This window comes from Bos indicus, chromosome 6, assembly GCF_029378745.1.
Source record: "Bos indicus isolate NIAB-ARS_2022 breed Sahiwal x Tharparkar chromosome 6, NIAB-ARS_B.indTharparkar_mat_pri_1.0, whole genome shotgun sequence".
In the NCBI taxonomy this organism is placed as follows: domain Eukaryota; kingdom Metazoa; phylum Chordata; class Mammalia; order Artiodactyla; family Bovidae; genus Bos; species Bos indicus.
Window position 1 is genome coordinate 81,598,681 of NC_091765.1, and position 25,205 is coordinate 81,623,885.

A 25,205-nucleotide genomic window follows, 5' to 3' on the forward strand; every position below is an offset into this window, starting at 1 on the left:
CATGTTTTCTTAGGTTTCCTGGTATGTTCCTTGTGAAGGAAGTGTTCCACCTTTCTACTTTTCCTCCTTTATTTGTTCATTTTACAAACCCCCTGAAGTCAACTACACAGTAGAAAAAGATACTATTTTTTAAAACATCAAGCAATTTAAATCCAGTTAAAGTTAGTTTTCACCAATACTTTTCTGAGTCATGGCTTCATTAATGTTCATATACCCATTAAGATATCTTTGAGGTTTAGTTCAAGGTATGTCTGGATGTCATTTTTTTTCTCCAAGATGTAAATTCTATGCTTCAATGATGATTTTATCTCTTATAATACCTATATTTGAGAGTCAAGTTAGAATAAGCAACTCAGTGACCGTTTTTAAGTTTTTTATAGAGCAGTAAAAAAAAATAAAATAAAATCACAGTTTCAAGCCATTTATATTATACTTCAGCCACTGTCAGCCAGATTTCAGGGTTTTTTGTTTTTGGTATGTCACTGAAGTCCCAGGAACAAATCTGTACTTTCATATTAACTTCAAATTTTTTTTCAAATAAAAAAATTTCACAAGATTTAAAAAAAAGATCAAAGAATCTTATCAGTCTGTGTTTACACTCTCTTGTTCTCAGAAGATCATTGGTATCTCTTCCACCACTTCTCACATCTTCTACACACACTCAATCACACCACAGTTTTTTGAATCAACAAAAATTAATTTACACCTAGAGAATAAAAGTAACAATTTTAAAGGCCCAAGACAACCCTCTAATTCTCTAAAATGTATTTCAGTTCTTTTCTTGGCAAATTTCGCCTACAAATAATAGCTCAATATAGTAGTGGAGGGATTCAGACTCCTTAATCTAGACAGAAATTATCTGGTAGTTTTTACAAGGTAGCTCACTATTGTGTAGGAGTCCCTCTAAATCCCCTGGAGCAGGAAATGGCAACCCACTCCAGTATTCTTGCCTGGAAAATCTCAGGAACAGAGGAGCCTGGCAGGTTATAGTTGATGGGGTCACAAAGAATCAGACACGACGGAGTGACTGAGCACACAGCACTCTCTAAATCTATAAAGAGAGTTCTTTGTTCTTATGTTCTAGCCTATAAGTTTATTGCTATAACCCAAATATATATTTAAGATTTGTATTTGTAAATAATTAAGACTATCGCATTTGGACACTGACCCCCAAAATATGGATATTTTTTTTCTTCACTGGTACCAAATTAGAAATATCACTTATAATATCTGAAATAATTCAAGCTTAAAACTATTAAGTCAGCTGTTTAAAATTAAATGTGGTTCTGTTTTCCAATGCAACATATATCCACAATGATTATGAAAAAAGAATATCCCACTTATGTTCATTTCATGGTTCTGGGAGACAGAAAAAGTGACTTCACCTTGACAGAAGTAGCATTCTACTTCCATGTATAATATGGTTTTAATCTTAATGGAACAACATAAACAGTGACATGTTAAATGTAAAACAGATGTTAAAATCTTACAACTTCCTGGTTTAAATCAGGACCACAGTAAAAGCCTTGGAAGAGAAGTATGAATGCTTGACATAGGGGTGATACAGATATTTTATTTGAAAGTATATGTAGTGAAATCACTCAAGATTCTTTCTGGAACAGTTTCATTCTACTCTTCTTTTAAACTGTAACTGGTGCACTAACTACTAAAATGTACACAAATGAAAAAAAAAAAAAAAAAAAAAAGGATGCTGACGATAATACATATAGGTGGGACAGCACATAGTGAAAGCAGGAGGGGAACACTAACCATATTAGGCTTGGATGGGCAACAGCGCACAGGGAAGAAGCCCTTCCACAGCCACAATCGCAGCAACTGAAAAGCAAACAAGAGAGCCCAAGATAAGGAAGATATCCCACTCCCTCGATACAGCATAAAGACACTACCAATTCAGACAGGTGTCTGTTTTGCTTTTTAAAAGCAAAAATTCCAACATGCATACAATTAATTTTTCCACAATGCCTTTCAAATTAAGAAGCATTTTATGGATTTAAGAAATACCATGCTGTATTAAATTGTTCTTTTTATTATACTTAAAGAGGTTATTTGATAGGAAATATAATGAGTCAATGTATTTGATTATCCAATTAAACAGACAAAGAAAGCTATAAGCCCATTTGAATATATCTTTCCTCAGAAATGCCTGCAAAATTTATATTCAAAGACATTCTAAACAGCCTTGTAAATAAATTTTTTGAGTAGAACCTACAAATTTAAGATGGAGAATAATGCCTTGCTCATTTGACCCACTGATTTCTTATAGCGGTATCATCATTTATCACAGACTATTGACAATGCTATGCTTACATGACTTCACCAATCATTTATGGAAAGTGACCATTTAATTTACATTTCATATTTTAAAAATGCATCTCCATAATATATTCATAGAGCTATTGCTATATATATAAAAATCAACCTATATATATAATACATGCACCTTTCTGGATATTGCAAGATTCAATATTCTTTTAATTTTCCACATATTCATAGTAAAACAAAAATCCAGAAAATACCAAGTAAATTGTTTAATATAATGTATTTTATTGTTAGAAACCACATAAACTATTGGCAGAATAGAACACAAAAGCTATTTAGTGTTTCAGTGCATTCACTTCCAGTTTTTATAAATTGCCCTTAGAGTGATTTCAAGACAACTGTGGGATGAGCTCAGTAATGATACCACATACCAGCAGGCCAAGACTTTTATCTAAACTCTGTTTATTTTGAACTTTAATTATGAAATATATCTACTCATTTATATCAAATAAGGAAAATACAATATAAACATTCAATATATTTGGAAATGCTAACAAAATTAGACAAGTATTTCCAAATCAAATTCCAATGGACTTTTCTCAAAGGAAAACTAAGCAAAGTTCCATATAGTTTCTTTGGAGCACTGATAGTACTTTAATTTTTCCCATTACTAAGTATCTGAGAATTTGGCTGCTACAAAAATGGCAACGTGACACTTATTTCCAATTTGATTATATGTATTTTAAAAAATATGCCAAATAATTATTTTCACTGTAGAGATATTAAAAGTCAAAGTTCAATATATCAAATTATTAAAATATTTATAAGAGTATATAAAGCATCTGTACAATACTTTGGAAAATCTTGATCTACTTCCTTAAAATTATATTTATTTCATTAATATCTTTGATATCTTAGATATGTTAACTTTCCTATTTCTTATGCTTATATAAGTGCTCATATTTAGGGGTGGAAAACTATATAGTCCATGGGCCAAATCTAGCATACCATTTATATCTGTAAATACAGTATCATTGGAACATAGCCACACTCATTATTTGCCATTTATGGAGGAGTCCTGCTTGCTGTCATGGCAGACTTAGGTAGTTGTAACAGAGAATGAGTGGCCTGAAAAGCCTAAAACATTTATCTGGCACTTTAAAGAAAGTCTGCCTTCCTCTTCTTTTAAACTATTAGTTTTGTTAGATAAGGATGATTCCTTGATCTTTTTTTTTTCCCCCTCACAGTTTAAACATGATGAACGGCACATAAGTAGTTTCACTGTAATTGGCATTACCTAATGGCACAAGTGAGCTTCCCTGGTGGGTCAGATGGTAAAGAATCTGCCTGCAATGCAAGAGACCTCGGTTCAATCCCTGGGTTGGGAAGATCCCCTGGAGAAGGGAATGGCTACTCACTCCAGTATTCTTGCCTGGAGAATCAGATAGACAGAGGAGCCTGGCAGGTTACAGTCCATGGAGAATCCCACGGACAGAGAAGCTTGGTAGGCTATAGTCCATGGGGTTGCAAAGAGCTGGACATGACTGAGCCACTAACGGCACAATTATCTCAATTTATTAATGGTTATTAATATGGAACATGTGCATATATGTTTTAATTTTGAATAGTAAATTTACAAATCAATAAATAATAAATAATATTAGATTGTTTAAAAATGTACACAATTGTTTTTTTAACAGTTAAAAAAAGCTGATGTCATCTCTAACAAAGTATAAATATCTTTATAGTTGAGTGTGCAGTTTATAAACTCATATAGAATTGTACTTAGGAAAGCAAGAACTGGGCTGTGATTGGTCATTACCTATAAGGACTTGTTTAATGCTTGATCAGTGTTCTAAGACTCAAAAAATACACTCATGATTTCAAAAGTAATAGCATTTTATTCAGTCCTCTTCATTTGAAAGAATATAATAACACTTTTTTCTTACAAATTAATACATATACACGCACATACTCACACACACTTCACTATAACACTGCAAATTTTACTTCTGAGGAATATAAATTTTATTACTTATCATTACACTTCAAATTTATAGTTTTTAAAAAGTTTAATCAAAAACCTAAAATCCTGAACCTTGGGGAACACATGTATACCTGTGGCGGATTCATTTTGATATTTGGCAAAACTAATACAATTATGTAAAGTTTAAAAATAAAATAAAATTAAAAAAAAATATTTCACTGTAAAAAAAAAAAAAAACTAAAATCATGTAAAATCAAACACTCATACTTCTGTTTTTTTATGTCATTGTTTTAGATTTGGTACTGATATTTTCTTTGACTTGTTTTAAGATGGCATAAATACCCTAGTTAACTTATTTTTGTTTCAGATTACAGGCATAAAATAGGGAAAATAATGGATTCTATCTCATAGGTTTTGTGAAAATAAAGTGAGAGAAAATATGTATTCACTTAGATCAGTGTCTGGCACATTGTATGCTTTGGGAGAAAAGTAATAGCTATTGCTCTTAGTAATATCATAATCAAAGTGATAGAATAGATTCTCATTATCTCAGAGAAATTTATTTTTTTCATGATCCATATACTACTACCATACTAAGTATTTCCATTTATAACATAACTAAATATCTAGTTCCATTCAGACCAACTCACATAAATACAGATGGCCAGTGTAATTTAAAAAATCATTTCCACGGAATAAGTTTTCTGAGGGTTTAGTGATCAGAGCATACTGTGCATTAATATATCATTAAGAAAATTAAAACTGAAGCTCCTTTTCTATAAATATCTGAAGTGGAATAGTAATCCCTCAAATTACCCGTTTTAAATAAACTCTGAGGATGCTGTCACAGTAACACTTCAGCACCAGATGGTATAAAAAACATGTTCTTTCCTTAATCAATAAATACTCAAAGTACAGGTTAAAAACGCTTACAACTCTCAGAAATAATTTAGAAACAGAAACTAAAATATGCTAGAAATAGCAGCCAATCTAATTTACGTGAGCTATGGTTCAACACAGAGTCCATCTGCATTCCCATCAGATTTTAGCACCTGGAGTCTGTAAGTAACTACATGCAGCTATAATAAGATCATTATTATCCAAGTTTAAAATACTTTAGCATTTCTAGACTTAATATAAAATGGTAGATCTTTGTTTTAACAAGATATTTTGATTTGTCCTTCTGAAGATTAACATGTTATAAGGGAAGCTTTCCAGACCCAAAGAAGATCCAAATGAAATTACTTTAGCCAGGTCTTACACAGAGTTGATCAATAAATGTACTAAGTGTGTCAGTGTAAGATAACCTCCCGTCTACTAAAGAAAGGTGATTATAAGTCTAGGGAAGAAATCCTCAAAGATACTAGATCAGAGAGCAAGACTACAGACTGTGGATAAATGATGACTTAAATTCTTAAACAAGAGATCATACAAGTGGATAAGAAAAACACAATGATCCTAAAAGATAAATGAGAGAGGCAGAAAGCAATTCCACCAAAGTATTTTAATTAAATAGAAAGTATTTTCAGTTTACTTTAAAAAAAAGGAAATGAAAAAGTTACTTAATTTACCCATTTTAAGTAAAACAATGACAACAACAAAAATTATGGAACTTAGTGCTGGAGAAGAGAGTGTAATTTGCACCCTCAAAGGTCACAGTGAAAAGTACCATCAACACTTTAGAAAACAACCCTCTGAAACTTATTAAGAGCGGCAAAAATGTCCTTACCTTTTGATTGTGTAGCAAAATGATTAAGATCATGGAGTTTGTAGTTAAATTAGCAGCAATCCCCAATGTATTCACTAATAAATGTATAGCTTTTGGTAAACTAGCCAACTGATGTAAATGAGACAAATAATAGAAACTATATCACATAGGACTGATTTGAAGAATGAGTTTGATTATATATGCAAAGCTTTCTGCACTGTCCTGGGTTCACAATCAGCACTTAAAAAATGTTTAAACTGATATTATTTTAATGACATGGTCTTATGGCAAAAAGTCAGGAGCAGACAATATGCATGAGGCTGGCTATAGACTTTAAAGGAGCCAATGACTAACACATAAATATCTTGCAGTTCACAAAATCTATTTGTGGAGTTTATGAAGGAATGAAATTAATACAGTATAATATTAAATTTTTTTAAACATTAGGTAAAAATTGGTGTGCAGAGAAACAAAATGATGACAAAAAAGCATACAAAATCTTTAAGAGTTACTGTATTCAAGCATTTTATGAATTTGCATTTTTATGAGACAATTTTAGTTCTCTCTGATTTCAATTTTTGTGGTAATTTCACTTAATTTTAAGAAAAGCAAAGAATTAAAATAATTCCAATTATAATGCTTATCACAATATACTGTCATTTGCAGCACATCAGTTTTAAAATGCTAAAAATAACTTAAATATGTAACATATTTAAAACAAAAGAAGTTTAGGATATTGTTCAGTTAACACTCACAATGTTGTTTTATACATTTCTCAAAAAAATCTCATTCTGCAGTACTTTTTGCATCTGTCTTAATTTACTGTCACCCTTCTTAGATTCATTATTGATTTCCTGATGAAACTAGACTAAACTGAAAACATTTTTTGCAAAAACTGGGAAATAGATAAGAAACATAATGATAAGACATATGGTTCCCAAACCCTGCACCTCAGTCCCCATACTTCTGACAAAAAGACAGAAAATTATTCCACCCTCCAAGAGAAGGTAATGCAAAATGGCTAGAAAGACATGTGCATGTGTGTTTATGAATAATTCTTAGGGGAAACACACATCCACAGCACATTCATCAAATTATATGTATAAATTAATTGCTATTCTCTAGTCATTTTGTAAGCGAATTGGAATAGGACATAGTTTTATGCAGTAATTTAAAAATATTTTCCAGTAGTCTGCTTCCTTCCTACTAAAAATCTTATAATTCCTCATCAATAGTAATAGCTGTCTCGATATTACACCTTAGGATCCCTCATCAAAAACTATCCTAGGACTCTCTGGTGGCTCAGTGATGAGGAATCTGCCTGCCAATGCAGGGAATATCAGTTTGATCCCTGATCCAGGAAGATCCCACATGCCACAAAGCAACTAAGTTCATGTGCCTCAATGATTGAGCTTGTGTTCTAGAGCCAGGGAGCCACAATGACTGAGCCCATGTGCTGCAACTACTGAAGCCAGTGTGCCCTGGAACCTGTGCTCCACGAAAAGAGAAACCAGGCAACGAAATGAAGAGTAGCCCCCAGTCATTGCAACTAGAGAAAGCCCATGCAGCAATGAAGACCCAGCACAGTAAAAAATAAAATAAATAAAATTATTGAAAAAACACCTGTCCTAGCCAAGTACTACTCCCTGGTAGGTGAGAGGTTTTGAAACATCAGTGGATGTTGATTGATTAGTCTTGATCAAGATTAGTCTTAGCTAATCAAGTTATAAACCTGGCACACTTCACATCTTGCTTTGAAATAATAAGAAATATGCATGTGTGCTAAGTCACTTCAGTCATGTCCAGCTCTTTGCAACTCTATGGACTGTAGCCCGTTAGGCTCCTCTGTCTATGGGATTCTCCAGGCAAGAACACTGGAGTGGGTTGTCATATCCTCCTTCAGCGGAATCTTCCTCATCCAGGGATCCAACCATCTTCTCTTATGTTGCCTGCACTGGGAGGTGGGTTCTTTACCACTAGTGCTATCTGGGAAGCTATATATATATATATATCTGCTAAGTTGCTTCAGTCGTGTCCGACTCTGTGCGACCCCATAGACAGCAGCCCACCAGGCTTCCCCGTCCCTGGGAATCTCCAGGCAAGAACACTGGAGTGGTTTGCCATTTCCTTCTCCAATGCATCAAAATGAAAAGTGAAAGTGATGTTGCTCAGTCGTGTCCAACTCTTAGCGGCCCCATGGACTGGAGCCTACCAGGCTCCTCCATCCATGGGATTTTCCAGGCAAAAGTACTGTAGTGGGGTGCCATTGCCTTCTCCATGTATATATACACACCAGCATATATCAGCTCATGGTTCCCGACAAGGAACTCTTAGAATCTTTGATATATTGAGGAACTAGGCAAATCTTTTGTTCTAACTTCCAGTTCCTGACTTGGGCGCCTAAAATGCTTGTGATTTCCTAATAAGAGTTCTAGGAGCATCTCTTCTTCTAATATTTGGTCTTTAATTCTGGATTCTGACACAAAGCTCCTAACCACTTCCAATTTTCTGGGTGATAGGAGTGTCTTTGTTTCTAATTAGGTGACTTCTTGGTGGGTTGGTTGCCAGAAAGAACAAATCATGATTAGAAATGTCAAATTTACAGCCTTACCTCTCATTCTCGAGGAAGGGGAGAGGGATTGGAAATGGAGTTAATGATTCATTATGCCTACATAATGAAACCTCCACGAAAATCCTCAAAATACACCCATAAACTGGAAGGCTGGGATACTGCAACTCCACGGGATAGATGTTCCTGCAGTTGACCTCTTCCTATGTATCTCTTCACCTGTCTATCTGTATCTTTTACCAAATCTTTTACTATATAATCAACTGGTAAATATAAGTAGGTGTGTCCCAGAATTCTGTGAGCTGTTTTAGCAAATAATCTAAGCTAAGGAGGGGAATCATGGGAACCTTTGATTTGTGGCCTAGACACAGAGAAGCTATGAGTAACCTGGGGACCTAGTATTGATGGATGTGTCAGAAGTAAGGGAGAGCCTGGGACTGAGCCCTTACCCTGTGGGGTCTGTGCTAACTCTGCTTAGTATCAAACTGAGTTGAATTTAGGACACTCAGGGAACTTCACAGGGAATTGCCTGGTGTGGAAACTATAACCCCAGACATCTAGTATTAGAAGTGTTGGAATTGTGGCAGTAGTGTGAAAGTAAAGGAGAAACACACAACAGGACTCTGTTTTTCCAACACACTTGCTTTATCCTGTGTTTCCTGTTTCAAGCCTGAAAAATCCTATGGTAATATTCATACTAAAGTAAAGAATTCTGGGACTCAGAGACAGGTGTCGACTAAAAAATGATGTACAACTTGAGAGCTGCAAGTTAAGTTTCATGTGGGGCAAAATGAAGACTGTAGCCTCTTTCCAGGTACTGGGTAGGGGGGCTCAACTGGAAAAATAATTGAGGAATACTCAGGGCTCAGCTGAAAGATGCTGAGTTCGATCTGTTGTAGGGGACTGAATGGTCTTCGCTGAGTGGTTAAGTAACAGGCTGATTTGACACTTTCCCTCAATTTGACTGCCATTACAGAATTTGTCAGGATAAAAGTGAGGAAAATAGATGAGTTTTGCTCTGAAGAAAAGGGTCATGACTCCTCCTGGCCAGTTTCAGTTTTCAAGGGTGACTGAGAAATTTACAGGAGTGGTGGAGGTCTCATTCCATGCAGTGATCCCATAGGGAAACCCACTCATTAATTAAAATACTTCCTCGTTCAGGGGCCGCACATAAGAACTGGCCATTCAGCGACCTAAGCAGCCACGGTAATCTTAGATTGCCGGAGGCAGAATCTGACATGTAAAATGAGCTGAAACAACTCTGGGGTGACTCCTGGAGGAGTTAACCTCACAAGTAGCACATGGGCCCACTACACAAGTTCACTAGTGATTTTTATCCCTGACAAATTCATCTTAAAATGAGAAACAGAATCTCTCAAAAACAGAAACAAAGGGGTGTCAGAAAGCCAGCCTCTGACTAACACTCCAGCCAGATTCATGTACAATACATAACGGAGCTCATACATACAAGTACCTAGTTAACTGCAGAAATAATATTAAAACAGATCTCAACCTAAAATGGCCAAATTGGATTTCTTTTGATATTTCAAAATTGATATTTTTGCATGCATAATTAGAAAAGGCTGGCTACGCTTACCTTGACTGGTATCTAGAAGCTTCTAAAAGAGTAAATGAGAGAGTAATTTCTTTGCAGGAAACCAACAAGAAATTGCTTGAAACTATATCAGAACCAAAAACAGCTGCTAGTACTGACTCACAAGGCCAGGGGTGGCGGCCCGGAGGACCAACCCCACATCCAAGGAGTGGTGGCTGCGTGAGTGCAGGAGGACCTAGAGGAGCTATCCCACGTTGAAGGTCAGGAAGGGTGTCAGTGAGGAGATATCCCTCGTCCAAGGTAAGGAGCAGGGGCTGCGCCTTGCTGGAGCAGCTGTGAAGAGATACCCCACGCCCAAGGTAAGAGAAACCCAAGTAAGACAGTAGGTGTTGCAAGAGGGCATGAGAGAGCAGACACACTGAAACTATACTCACAGGAAACTAGTCAATCCAATCACACTAGGACCACCACCTTGTCTAACTCAGTGAAACTAAGCCATGCCCGTGGAGCAACCCAAGATGGGTGGGTCATGGTGGAGAGGGCTGACAGAATGTGGTCCACTGGAGAAGGGAATGGCAAATCACTTCAGTATTCTTGCCTTGAGAACCCCATGAACAGTATGAAAAGGCAAAATGATAGGATTCTGAAAGAGGAACTCCCCATGTCAGTAGGTGCCCAATATGCTACTGGAGATCAGTGGAGAAATGACTCCAAAAAGAATGAAGGGATGGAGCCAAAGCAAAAATACCCAGCTTTGGATGTGACTGGTGATAGAAGCAAGGTTCGATGCTGTAAAGAGCAATACTGCATAGGAACCTGGAATGTCAGGTCCATGAATCAAGTCAAATTGGAAGTGATCAAACAAAAGATGGCAAGAGTGAGTGTCAACATTCTAGGAATCAGTGAACTAAAATGGACTGGAATGGGTGAATTTAACTCAGATGACCATTATACCTACTACTGCGGGAAGGAATCCCTCAGAAGAAATGGAGTAGCCATCATGGTCAACAAAAGAGTCCATAATGCGGTACTTGGATGCAATCTCAAAAACGACAGAATGATCTTTGTTCGTCTCCAAGGCAAACCATTCAATATTGCAGTAATCCAAGTCTATGCCCCAACCAGTAATGCTGAAGAAGCTGAAGTTGAACGGTTCTATGAAGACCTACAAGACCTTTTAGAACTAACACCCAAAAAAGATGTCCTTTTCATTATAGGAGACTGGAATGCAAAAGTAGGAAGTCAAGAAACACCTGGAGGAACAGGCAAATTTGGCCTTGGAATACGGAATGAAGCAGGGCAAAGACTAATAGAGTTTTGCCAAGAAAATACACTGGTCATAACAAACACCCTCTTCCAACAACACAAGAGAAGACTCTACACATGGACATCACCAGATAGTCAATACTGATATCAGATTGATTATGTTATTTGCAGCGAAAGATGGACAAGCTCTCTACAGTCAACAAAAACAAGACCGGGAGCTGACTGTGGCTCAGATAATGAACTCCTTATTACCAAATTCAGACTTAAATTGAAGAAAGTAGGGAAAACCACTAGACCATTCAGGTATGACTTAAATAAAAACCCTTATGATTATACAGTAGAAGTGAGAATTAGATTTAAGGGCCTAGATCTGATAGATAGAGTGCCTGATGAACTATGGAATGAGATTCATGACATTGTACAGGAGACAGGGATCAAGACCATCCTCATGGAAAATAAAAAAAAAAAAAAGCAAAATGACTGTCTGGGGAGGCCTTACAAATAGCTGTGAAAAGAAGAGAAGCAAAAAGCAAAGGAGAAAAGGAAAGATATAAGCATCTGAAGGCAGAGTTCCAAAGAAGAGATAAGAAAGCCTTCCTCAGTGATCAAAGCAAAGAAATCAAGGAAAACAACAAAATAGGAAAGACTAGAGATCTCTTCAAGAAAATTAGAGATACCAAGGGAACATTTCATGCAAAGATGGGCTCGATAAAGGACAGAAATGGTATGGACCTAACAGAACCAGAAGATATTAAGAAGAGATGGCAATAATACACAGAAGAACTGTACAAAAAAGAGCTTCATGACCCAGATAATCACAATGGCGTGATCACTCAGCTAGAGCCAGACATCCTGGAATGTGAAGTCAAGTGGGCCTTAGAAAGCATCACTATGAAAAAAGCTAGTGGAGGTGATGGAATTCCAGTTGAGCTATTTCAAATCCTGAAAGATGATGCTGTGATAGTGCTGCACTCAACATACCAGTAAATTTGGAAAACTCAGCAGTGGCCACAGGACTGGAAAAAATCAGTTTTCATTCCAATTCCAAAGAAAGGCAATGCCAAAGAATGCTCAAACTACTGCACAATTGCACTCATCTCCCATGCTAGTAAATTAATGCTCAAAATTCTCCAGCCAGGCTTCAGCAATAAGTGAACCGTGAACATCCAGATGTTCCAGCTGGCTTTAGAAAAGGCAGAGGAACCAGAGATCAAATTGCCAACATCCGCTGGACCATGGAAAAAGCACGAATTCCAGAAAAACATTTATTTCTGCTTTATTGACTATGCCAAAGCTTTTGACTGTGTGGATCACAATAAACTGTGGAAAATTCTGAAAGAGATGGGAATACCAGACCACCTGACCTGACTCTTGAGAAATCTGCCTGCAGGCCAGGAAGCAACAGTTAGAACTGGACATGGAATAACAGACTGGTTCCAAATAGGAAAAGGAGTACGTCAAGGCTGTATATTGTCACCCTGCTTATTTAACTTCTATGCAGAGTACATCATGAGAAACGCTGGACTGGAAGAAACACAAGCTGGAACCAAGATTGCCGGGAGAAATATCAGTAACCTCAGATATGCAGATGACACCACCCTTATGGCAGAAAGTGAAGAGGAACTTAAAAGCCTCTTGATGAAAGTGAAAGTGGAGAGTGAAAAAGTGGGCTTAAAGCTCAACATTCAGAAGATGAAGATCATGACATCCGGTCCCATCACTTCATGACAAATAGATGGGGCAACAGTGGAAACAGTGTCAGACTTTATTTTTTGGGCTCCAAAGTCCCTGCAGATGGTGACTGCAGCCATGAAATTAAAAGATGCTTAGTCCTTGGAAGGAAAGTTATGACCAACCTAGATAGCATATTCAAAAGCAGAGACATTCTTTGCCAACAAAGGTTCATCTAGTCAAGGCTATGGTTTTTCTATGGTCATGTATGGATATGAGAGTTGGACTGTGAAGAAGGCTGAGTGCAGAAGAACTGATGCTTTTGAACTGTGGTGTTGGAGAAGACTCTTGAGAGTCCCTTGGACTGCAAGGAGATCCAGCCTGGCCATTCTGAAGGAGATCAGCCCTGGGATTTCTTTGGAAGGAATGATGCTAAAGCTGAAACTCCAGTACTTTGGCCACCTCATGCAAAGAGTTGACCCATGGGAAAAGACTCTGATGCTGGGAGGGATTGGGGGCAGGAGGAGAAGGGGACGACAGAGGATGAGATGGCTGGATGGCATCACTGACTCGATGGACATGAATCTGAGTGAAGTCCGGAGTTGGTGATGGACAGGGAGGCCTGGCGTGCTACAATTCATGGGGTCGCAAAGAGTTGGACACAACTGAGCGATTGAACTGAACTGAGTACTGACTCTGCCAGGTTGCAGGTATAGTGGAACTGGGAAGTTACGTTTGACTTTTAAGCCACTTGGCTTTTGATTTCTGAGCATCACTTTACCACCTTTTGGGGGCACTCTTGCCACTTGGCTTTTGATTTCTGGGCATCTCTTTGCCTTTTGTTTCATTTGGAACATGACTCCTGACTGGTGAAATTCTGGTTTGGTTTGGTTTTGTTGGTTTGGTTTGAGCTCACAGATATCTGATACAAACTCCTTGAGCTAATATGGGAATTATTTACTCAAAGTTTCAAACGTTCCACCTGGGAACTCCTTGGGGGAAAAACATTTTTTTTTTTTTTTTTGACTGGTCAATCTATAGCTATGATCTAATGACAAGAAAAGTGGCCTAAAAATATTAAATCTTTATTTACGTAGGATAGGAAAATGAACTGAAGTTCCCTTATGTTCTGGACTTCCTCCTATAATCAACAGCCTGGGGCTGATAAAACTAAGGCCAGTATTTCCCCAGAGGGACAATCTCTGCTGGGACCAATCTGTCCTTGTTAATAGGGCCATGTTGAGCACTATCTGATTTAAATTTTGGCTATAAAACTATAATCACAGAAAAAACGATTTTTGACAATGTGGTCACAATATTCTTTAGACTCCAGAGAAAGATTCAAGAAAAAAATTTTCTTTAAGAATTCTTGCCCTGAGGAAATAACTCCTGTGATATCTTTAGACCAGAGCTCTCTGGATCACTTATCTAGACCTTCTCTAATTCCTGAAACCAAAAGGAAAAAAAAGGTGGGGGGAAGCCTTTTAAAATCTTATTCCATCCATTTGTTTACAACTAGTGAATTTTGGCTCAGAGGTTAAAGCGTCTGCTTGCAATGCAGGAGATCTGGGTTCGATCCCTGGGTTGGGAAAATCCCCTGGAGAAGGAAATGACAACCCACTCCAGTATTCTTGCCTGGAGAATCCCATGGACAGAGGAGTCTGGTGGGCTGCAATCCACAGGGTCGCAAACAGTTGGACATGACTGAGTGAGCAACTTAAGTGACTTTCATATTGTGATATCTGATTCATAACTAAGTCTGGAAAACAAAGCTATAGGATCTCTTGTTGTGTCTATTTGGATGTATGTATGTCTCAGTGTGTGTCTTTTTTTTTTTTTTTTGGATAATATTGCTGATTGCTGAGATCAGTTTATAAATGAGCTCTAATCTAATTGGCCTTAAAAAAAAAAAAAAAAAGGTAAGCACTTACAAATCAAATAATTCTAAATACAAGATAAATTAACCTAAATGAATTTCAGGTTCAGGTGAACTGGGAAATGTTCAGAATTAAATACCTGATATTAATGTTTGTTTGTTGATCTAACTAATGTAGACATGTCTAAGAGTAATTAACATTAAGCAGAATATTATCATTGTGGTGGTGGTTTAGTCACTAAGTCGTGTCCGACTCTTGCAATCCCATGGACTGTAGCCTGCTCCTCTGACCATGTGATTCTCTAAGGCAAGATTACTGGAGTGGGTTGCCATTTCCTTCTCCAGGGGATCTTCCTGACCCAGGAATCAAACCCAGGTCTCCTGCATTGCAGGCAGATTCTTTACCAACTGAGCTACAAGGGAAGCTACATTTTTATTGTACCTAGGTTTAATATAAGTTAAATATTATTATACCTGTTACAAGTTTGTCAGCAAGGAAATTACCTTGAGTGAAGAAACTTCTAAAAAATGTAAATGAGATATGAGCCTTTAGATAGACTCTATTAAAAATAATTATGCTTTTTAGGAATATGTGTCTAAAATAGTCTCTCTAGATTGGGGTAACTTGAACTTCTAAAGGTTGTGCTAAACTAAGTGTTGGAAGTCTATTGAATAACTAAGTCATTTTCAAATAAAATAAGATTTTGATACATTTACTACTAAACACTAATTTCCTCTTACAAAGAAACTAAAGAGATTTGAGGTAAAAAATAAATGGTGCCATCCTAAAATGTTCTCTCTGAGAAAACAAAGGTTTTAGAAATTATCACTGGTATTTATGCTCACCAATCTATAAAATGCTAATATAAAAGTCAGTTCTTGGTTGCTTAAAGAAAGTAGGAAGTGTGTTTTCAGTAAAGAAGGTATGAGGAACGGCATTGCATTTTGTGAAGGGAAAAGGAAGTAAGCCTGACTTACAGGTGGCTTTTTAGGATGGAAGAACAAAGTAATGGGTACAGAAAGTGATAAGAAGGTTTGTGGAAGTGAACCATGAGAAAAGAGTTTTGTATATGGTTTAAAATAAGTTTAAAATAAAGTTAAGGTTACCTTTTAAATAAAGTAAGCAGGTGCAAAAACTTGAATTCAGCTTTTCTTTCATTTAGAGGACTCCTTTTTTTCAGATATTGAACTGTCTTTGATAATAGATTTAAGTTTCTGTATCTCTGAAATGATCTGTTTGAAAATACTTTATTGTTACTTTGGCTAAGTAAATAGCTATTGTTTCACAATGGCCCATAAACTTATCTGACTGTTCTAAACTTTTTGACATTTGTTGACAAAACTTCCTAAATCTTTCTAATGAAGATTTCTAGCTAACTTTGGGATGCTTCAGAGGGCCCCTGAAACATCCCAAAGAGAGATATTATACTAATTAGGTTAATTTTGTAAACAGAATTTCAGGGGAAATATTGTCAAGTGAGGAATAAATCTTGGGTTATATTGTATAGTAAATGTTACTAATATAGATATCCTAGAAACTATATGAAGTTCCCAAAATTCTGGTATATTTGGGTACAAAGTTATTAGTCATAATTCTAGTTACTATCTCAAAATATTGTCAAAACACTAACCAAGTTTTGCAAATATGCTTCCTCTTAAAGAAGATTTATAGAAAGGACTTTTGGATAAATACCAGTTTCTGAACTAGGTAAGGATTCTAATGGAAAACCTGATGACTTCACAAAAGTTAACAAAAGGACTGAATGAACAGGCAAATATACTTATAACATTTATGGTTTCTATCTGAAAAATTACTGGGTTGAATCTTTGTTTTCAGGTGTAAGAAAAAACCTTCTCCTCAAACTAACGATGATGGTAATTTGGTAAAATTATATTTTATAAACAAACTGAAACATTTATATTTTCTCTCTATCTGAGCCCTCCTGAGATTGGAAGCTCTTAGTTTCCAGTAACTTTATCAGAGAAGTTAGGAAGGTTATCTCACTAACAGGTACAGAAATCCCAAGGAATTTTGGAGACCTTAAGAAGTGAGGAATTCACTTACATCTGTTAGGCAAAATCTATAAGCCTTTGGCATGACTTTCCTATCCCTAAAGGTTTTATTTTAAAATCTCACTCTGAGACTTTATAAAAGTCTCAGCAAAGAAAAAAAGTCTATGATCAATTATGGTTATATAAATGATCAGGCCAAGTTTATTGAGAGCAGACCTATATTACAAACAAGTCTTAATTCGGTAATATTATGTAAAAATGACTGTGATTTTAGGGAGAAAAAGATGTTTCAATGAATGTTAAATCTCAGTTTGTTAAAGGAGGTCTGTATTTATTAAGACTCATTTCCTGGATAGTTCTTTGCTGTTAGGGTATATTAATGTAAAATTTAATTGAATTATTAAAGGACACTCTAGGGATGTTTCTGAAGCTTATCTCAGTAATCTGGCTTTGGATGAAGATCAGATGGCTGACGCATGACCTGTAATCAAGACTGGAAGAAAACATAATTTAAGGAACTGTCTTCAACCTGGATGGAAGGAACTTTCTATCAGGTACTCTTAACTAGCTCATGCCCAGTGAAACCAAAGGGAAATTGATTCTTGGGTTAACTCCTATGTTCAAAGCTGGACTGGTCTATAGAGAGGCCTACTGACTTCAAACTCACCTTAAAACAATGCTCAGAGGAAACTACACTATACTAGGATGAGAAGAAGAAAACATCAGAAGTAGACAGCTTGCCCGAGATTCTGATTTGTATGAATATTTATAACATTTTCTTGATTCCTTGGACTTATTCCCTATCAATCAAATGCTTTCTATCATGGACATGATTCTATGCTAGTTTAAAACTCAATCCAAATGTTGGGTTGTGGCCAATTATCTGTGTCCAGTACTTTTGGGTTACCTTGGTGGATTTCTGTTTGCTAGGGCTCTGACTGGATACTCCCTAGGAAATTTATTTTAGATGAATGTTCAGTCTTGTTCTATCTATTCATGATATTACTGGATGGGAACCTCTCACCTGGTCAATTAATAATACATGCTCTGATGCTGGGCATAGATTTAAGTTTTCTCTTAGGGTCATTCCAACTCAAGTGGACTGATGAGCTATATCTCAATAAAAACTAACCTCTCATCTATTAAAAGGAAAACTCCCAGAGCTATGTGGTGGATCTACATGGTTAACATAGGACACTACACATGCATATCACCAGATGGTCAAGACTGAAATCAGATTAATTATATTCTTTGCAGCCAAAGATGGAGAAGCTCTATACAGTCAGCAAAAACAAGACCGGGAGCTGACTGTAGCTCAGATCATGAACTCCTTATTGCCAAACTCAGACTTAAATTGAAGAAAGTAGGGAAAACCACTAGACCATTCAGGTATGACCGACCGAAATCAAATCCCTTATGATTATATAGTGGAAGTGATAAGTAGATTTAAGGGACTAGATCTGATAGATAGAGTGCCTGATGAACTATGGACGGAGGTTCGTGACATTGTACTGGAGACAGGGATCAAGACCATCCCTGTGGAAAAGAAATGCAAAAAAGGAAAAGGGCTGTCTGAGGAGGCGTTACAAATAGCTGTGAAAAGAAGAAAAGGAAAAAGCAAAGGAGAAAAGGAAAGATATAAGCATCTGAATGCAGAGTTCCAAAGAATAGCAAGGAGAGATAAGAAAGCCTTCCTCAGCAATCAATACAAGAAATAGAGGAAAACAACAGAATGGGAAAGACTAGAGATCTCTTCAAGAAAATGAGAGATACCAAGGGAATATTTCATGAAAAGATGGGCTTGATAAAGGACAGAAATGGTATGGACCTAACAGAAGCAGAAGATATTAAGAGGAGGTGGCAAGAATACATAGGAGAACTATACAAAAAAGAGCTTCATGACCCAGATAATCATGATGGTGTGATCACTCACTAGAGCCAGACACCCTAGAATGTGAAGTCAAGTGGGCCTTAGGAAGCATCACTATGAACAAAGCTAGTGGAGGTGATGGAATTCCAGTTGAGCTATTTCAAATCCTGAAAGATGATGCTGTGGAAGTGCTGCACTCAATATGCCAGCAAATTTGGAAAACTCAGCAGTGGCCACAGGACTGGAAAAGGTCAGTTTCATTCCAATCCCAAAGAAAGGCAATGCCAAAGAATGCTCAAACTACCACACAATTGCACTCATCTCACACACTAGTAAAGAGGTGCTCAAAATTCTCCAAGCCAGACTTTAGCAATACGTGAACCGTGAACTTCCAGATGTTCCAGCTGGTTTTAGAAAAGGCAGAGGAACCAGAGATCAAATTGCCAACATCCGCTGGGTCACTGAAAAAGCAAGAGAGTTCCAGAAAAACATCTATTTCTGCTTTACTGACTATGCCAAAGCCTTTGACTCTGTGGATCACAAGACACTGGAAAATTCTGAAAGAGATGGGAATACCAGACCACCTGACCTGCCTCTTGAGAAACATATATGCAAGTCAGGAAGCAACACTTAGAACTGGACATGGAACAACAGACTGGTTCCAAATAGGAAAAGGAGTACATCAAGGCTGTATATTGTCACCCTGCTTATTTAACTTCTATGCAGAGTACATCATGAGAAACGCTGGGCTGTAGGAAGCACAGGCTGGAATCAAGATTGCAGGCAGAAATAACAATAACCTGAGGTATGCAGATGACACCACCCTTATGGCAGAAAGTGAAGAACTAAAGAGCCTCTTGATGAAAGTAAAAGAGGAGAGTGAAAAAGTTGACTCAAAGTTCAACATTCAGAAAACTAAGATCATAGCATCCGGTCCCATCACTTCATGGCAAATAGATGGGGAAACAGTGTCAGACTTTATTTTTTTGGGCTCCAAATCCCTGCAGATGTTGACTGCAGCCATGAAATTAAAAGACGCTTACTCCTTGGGGGAAAAAAAAAAATTATGACCAATCTAGACAACATATTAAAAAGCAGAGACATTACTTTGTCAACAAGGTCCATCTAGTCAAGGCTATGGTTTTTCCAGTGGTCATGTATGGATATGAGAGTTGGACTATAAAGAAAGCTGAGCGCTGAAGAATTGCTGCATTTGAACTGTGGTGTTGGAGAAGACTCTTGAGAGTCCCTTGAGAGTCTCCTGCACGGAGATCCAACCAGTCCATCCTAAAGGAGATCAGTCCTGGGTGTTCATTGGAAGGACTCATGTTGAAGCTGAAACTCCAATACTTTGGCCACCTGATGCGAAGATCTGACTCATTGGAAAAGACTCTGATGCTGGGAAAGATTGAAGGCAGGAGGAGAAGGAGACAACAGAGGATGAGATGGTTGGATGGCATCACTGACTCAATGGACATGGGTTTGGGTGGACTCCAGGAGTTTGTGATGGATAGGGAGGCCTGACGTGCTTCAGTTCATCGGGTTTGAAAGAGTCTGACACGACTGAGCAACTGAACTGAAGTGAACTGAATTCCCCTAATGTTATTAACTATACCATTTGTATTTTGCTTGTTTCACAAGATTATTATTTCTTGTATGTATGTGTATGACTGAGCCTCCAAATAATGACTAGACTTGATGCAGTTGATCAAATGTATAGCTTGATATATGATCACCGATTTTAACAGTGTAAGTCTAGATATGGGAAGATGCAACAAAGGGAATACTTTCCTGGACCATAACTAGAAGACAGGTGTCCAGAGATCTTTGACTATTAAGACCTAGTCCAGTAATAGCACACTGAGTGGCCTATCAACAAAAACCTTCTTCAGAACTGGGGACAAGCCTTTCCAACAAAGCGGGGAAAAAATGGTCATTAAATGCCCCCAGTACTTTGGCCACCTCATGCGAAAAGTTGACTCATTGGAAAAGACTCTGATGCTGGGAGGGATTGGGGGCAGGAGGAGAAGGGGACGACAGAGGATGAGATGGCTGGATGGCATCACTGATTCGATGGACGTGAGTCTGAGTGAACTCTGGGAGTTGGTATGGACAGGGAGGCCTGGCGTGCTGCGATTCATGGGGTCGCAAAGAGTTGGACAGGACTGAGCGACTGATCTGATGCGATCTGATCTGAAATGCCCCCAAAGTGTGGTTTGATTTATGACCACAAGGGGGACACGTAAACTACAAATTGGCACTTACCAAGAGCACTAACAACAAAGGCATTTGCCATCTGCCTCTGTGGAGATTGAACCCCATGCTGTTATAGCTGTTGACCTTCAACAACCCCTGAGGGAATTCAGGGTGGAGTGAGATACTCTGCTCCAGGGAAGCTGGTGGGACAGCTCTTTAGACAGCTAGATGTTTTTAGGAACAGGTTTTATGATCTCAATCCTTTTATCTCCTCATATTTAGAGAAGCACTAAATCCCTTCATGGGACATCAGATACTCATGCCTAACAAAAAACCTTTTGTAAAATGAGTGCTTCATGATATTGAACTCTCCTTTCACCAAAACCTTATATATTGACTATCCCCCACTGCCACTATGGAGCAGTCTCTCAGAGCTATCTGAGATGCTGCCTTCAGGGCTGCAGTCCTCACTTTGCCCCAAATAAAACTTAACTCACAACTCTCAAGTTGTACATCTTCTTTTAATTGACACAAGGAACCACTTTTCCAAGATGGCACTCGTAACAAGTTGTGAAGGTAGGATGTGGGCACTGGGTACTGCATCAGGATGTACTAGAAGCACAATTTCTTCTTTCATATCTTCCAGCTCCTTTCATTGTTATCCCTCTTCTACTCTCAGCTCCCTCTCCCTCTGTTGAAAATTTAAATACATTTGCATGGGGAATCTAGTTATGAACCTTTCTCTCTTCCTTCACTAATAGCTAGCTACCAGGTTAAAAATATCAGATAAATTGTGTTCACAAAAAATTACATTCAACAATTAAATTGCCTTTTTCTGAGTCTAGCCTTTATTATAGCAAAATATGCCACAGTTTGTTTCAAAGTATTAAACGAAGGTTGCCATAAAAAATACTCACTGATACAATTCTACTATATTACTCAAATGCACGTATAAAACTGAGAATAAATTGTTAGGTAGAAGAGAGAAAAGGAGTCCAGAATGGTGGTGGCTAAAAGACAAGAAAGGGAAAAGCCTGCAAAAATAGAACAAAGGAAGGTCCAAGGAAGAGTGAGGACCTCAGTTAAAACAAATAGCACTCCTGGCTAGCCCAATTTACATAGGGCAGGCCCAGGGGAGGAGAAAAAAAAATATGAAAAGAGGAGCCAAAATTGGGCTAGGGGCCTCTCTTCTCTTCACTTCTTTTGGGTCAGCATGCCCTCATGCCTTGAGGATGTATTTTCCTTTACTTTCTAAATAAAACTGAGCTGTAACACAGAGCCATAACATTGGTCCGTCTGAGGGCTGTAACACTGGTCTGTCCATGGCTTCAAATTTTTGTTGCGAAGAGACAGAACCGAGGAAATTACAAACTCCCCTGACAAAATCATGTAAGTGACTCAGGTAAACCTTAAATAAGTCATACATAATCAAGGATTTCTAAAATAAAAACACCCCCCAAATCCTACAAATTTAAGTGTTCCATGTGCAGCCATCCTTTGTCATAAGGACAAAGTGACATAAATAAACAAATTCACTCTAACTTTGGAATCAGGAACAAATCTCATTTCTTACTCTAAAGACAATTATTAGGCCCAGGAACATCAAACTACATGAAAGTAATACCTGTCAGAACCCTATGGGCCTCCTGGGCACAAAAAGCTTATAGTGCCATTTTTTGATTATAGGAAATAGGGTCCATTCAGTCTCCCTGACCTTCCCTGAGTTCCAACAGGCAGATTCAAATATGCTAAGGGAGGCATTGTGGAGATATGCAAGGAATAAACAAGAAACAATAGGGTAGCTTTGGGGCAAGGTCCTGGTTCCCCCTCAAAGGATATACATAACAATATACTTGAGACTTTTGCAGATACTGAAAACACAAAATTTTCTTCTGTGTTTTATAGATACTGAAGGCTTCCCAGATGGCTCAGTCAGTAAAGAAAGTGTGTCATCCCTCAGTCATGTCCCATTCTTTGAGACCCCACAGGCTATAGCCTGCCAGGCTCCTTTGTTTATGGTATTCTCCAGGCAAGAATACTGGAGTGGGTTGCCATTTCCTTCTCCAGGGGATCTTCCTGTTAGGTACTTAGAATAGGAAAAAGGACTCCAGAATGGTGGTGGCTAAAAGACAAAGAAGGGAAAAGCCCATGAAAATAGAAGAGAGGAAGGTCTGAGGATGGGAGTGAGACCCTCAGGTAAAACAAACGGCCCTCTTGGCTAGCCCAATTTACATAGGGCAGGCCCAGGGGGAGGAGAAAAAACATAAAAAGAGAAGCCAAAATTAGGCCGGGGTAGGGGTTGGGGTTTTCTCTTTTCTTCAGTTCTTTTGGGTCGACCCACTCTCATGCCTTGAGGATGTATTTTACTTTGCTTTCTAAAGAAAACTGAGCTGTAACACTGGTCTGACTGAGGAAATTACAAGGGGCTATAACACTGGTACATCAGTTGCTTCAAATTTTTGTTGTGACAAGACAGGCCCGAGGAAATTACAAACTTCCCCGACATTCCAAATCCATTTTGAACCCAGGTCTCCTGCATTGCAGGCAGATTCTTTACTGTCTGAGCCGGTAAAGAATCTGCCTGTAATACAGGAGATGCAAATTCGAACCCTGAGTCAGGAAGATACCCTGAAGGAGGCAATGGCAACTTACTCCAGCATCCTTGCCTGAAAAATCTCATGGACAGAGGAGCCAGGTGGGCTACAGTCCACAGGGTAGCAAAGAGTAGGGCATGACTGAAGTGACTTAGCATGCACTCAGGCAGATACTGAAACCCCCAACAGGTGGCAGAAGTTAATGGTTTACTGCACACCAGCACATAGACCCCAGACCAGCTGAAACCAAAAGGTTTTGATTCTGGTTCCTACTTACTTCACCACCAACACATCAGAAGAATCTTCACGAGCTGATCACATCCTCTTTGAACGATTGCTATAAAACTCACTAACGCTCCAGGTTAGGACACACAGTTCTGAAGGCATTAGCCCATTGAAGTATCCTTTGCCTTGGAAAGCAATAAAGCAATTCTTTTCTACTTAATCCAAAACTCTGTCTCTAAGACTTAATTTGCTGTCAGAGGACAGAGGCTGGATTTGGCTTCAAAAGCAGAAAGAAAACTTGAGGCAAGTTATCTTTAGATTATACTTCAATTGGTTTATTTCCCAAGCTATACTTTAATGATGATTCATTGCACTTCTTTTACTCATTCTGTTGGGTCAGAGAGATCATTATAAAATGAGCTTGTCCATGAATTCCACAGGTAAAAGAACTGATGAAACTAGCAAAGGTTTTTGAACATGTTAGATTCAGTTTACTTATTCCAGTATACATTTGGGGACTCAAAATGAAATTCATCAAATACCTCTTGTAAATTATTTGCTACAGCAAACATGATCATTCCTATTATCTCCAAATATTTACTAAGAATCCCTGTGCTATGATTTAAGAATAAGACATTATATAAAAAATGTTTTCTGCTCACATTATATAATGATTCTAAACTTGGCTACAGGTTAGAGTCAACAAGGGAGTTTTGTAAAATAGACAAAACAAGACACAATGCCCAGGCCTCACCCCAGAACAATAAAAATTAAAACACTTTGACTGTGGGACGAAAGCATTATTATTTTTCAAAACCTGTTAGTTTCTTTTTGCCAGTTTGACAGTCACTGACCCAGTAGGTATGTAACAAATACTTGCTGTATTGAATGATGGGTCTCAAAACAGTCTTAGGGGAATTCACTTAATGAATACAAAATAAAAGGTTTGTAATTAGTGTATTAATAGTCAGCATATTAATAAAATCTTCTAAAGTACCTGAAGGTACTTAAAAACAATTTGTTCTCTGGTAATTCCTTTAAATAATTCTCCTACAAATTGTTTACAGTGCTAATTTCTATTATTTATACACAAGGCTAGTTTTTTAATTAACTGTAAATTTCATCATATCTTTTTTTTAAACCACAGGTTTTCCTTTCCTAACATTTAAATTTACAGGCTTTTGTCAAATGTAAGATTAATGATTAATGACAGATATTTTGCAGCTCTATATTCCAATACTAGTTACTATCTCAAAGTCATAACATATCAAACAAAATAACAAAACTGTAAAATTATTTAGTGACTTCATTTTGCCCCCTGAGCTATTGATCCACAGATTTATACAAAGTTATATAAAAGTAAAGCTCAGTTTTCTCTAGAGTTTTCAGGAAAGC

General features: G+C 37.6%; 1 protein-coding gene across 7 annotated transcripts in view; it reads right to left on the reverse strand.

The window, feature by feature from the left end:
• Nucleotides 1-25,205, reverse strand: part of EPHA5 (EPH receptor A5) — a 408,082-nt gene that overhangs the window by 61,863 nt on the left and 321,014 nt on the right. For 5 of the 7 annotated variants that reach the window (XM_070791518.1, XM_070791523.1, XM_070791516.1 and 2 more), the window contains one exon: nucleotides 1,771-1,836. The exons of the other annotated variants lie outside the window; for them this stretch is intronic. In XM_070791518.1, coding sequence (XP_070647619.1) covers nucleotides 1,771-1,836 — 66 coding nt within the window. The remainder of the gene's footprint in view (nucleotides 1-1,770; nucleotides 1,837-25,205) is intronic. 7 annotated transcript variants of the gene reach the window in all.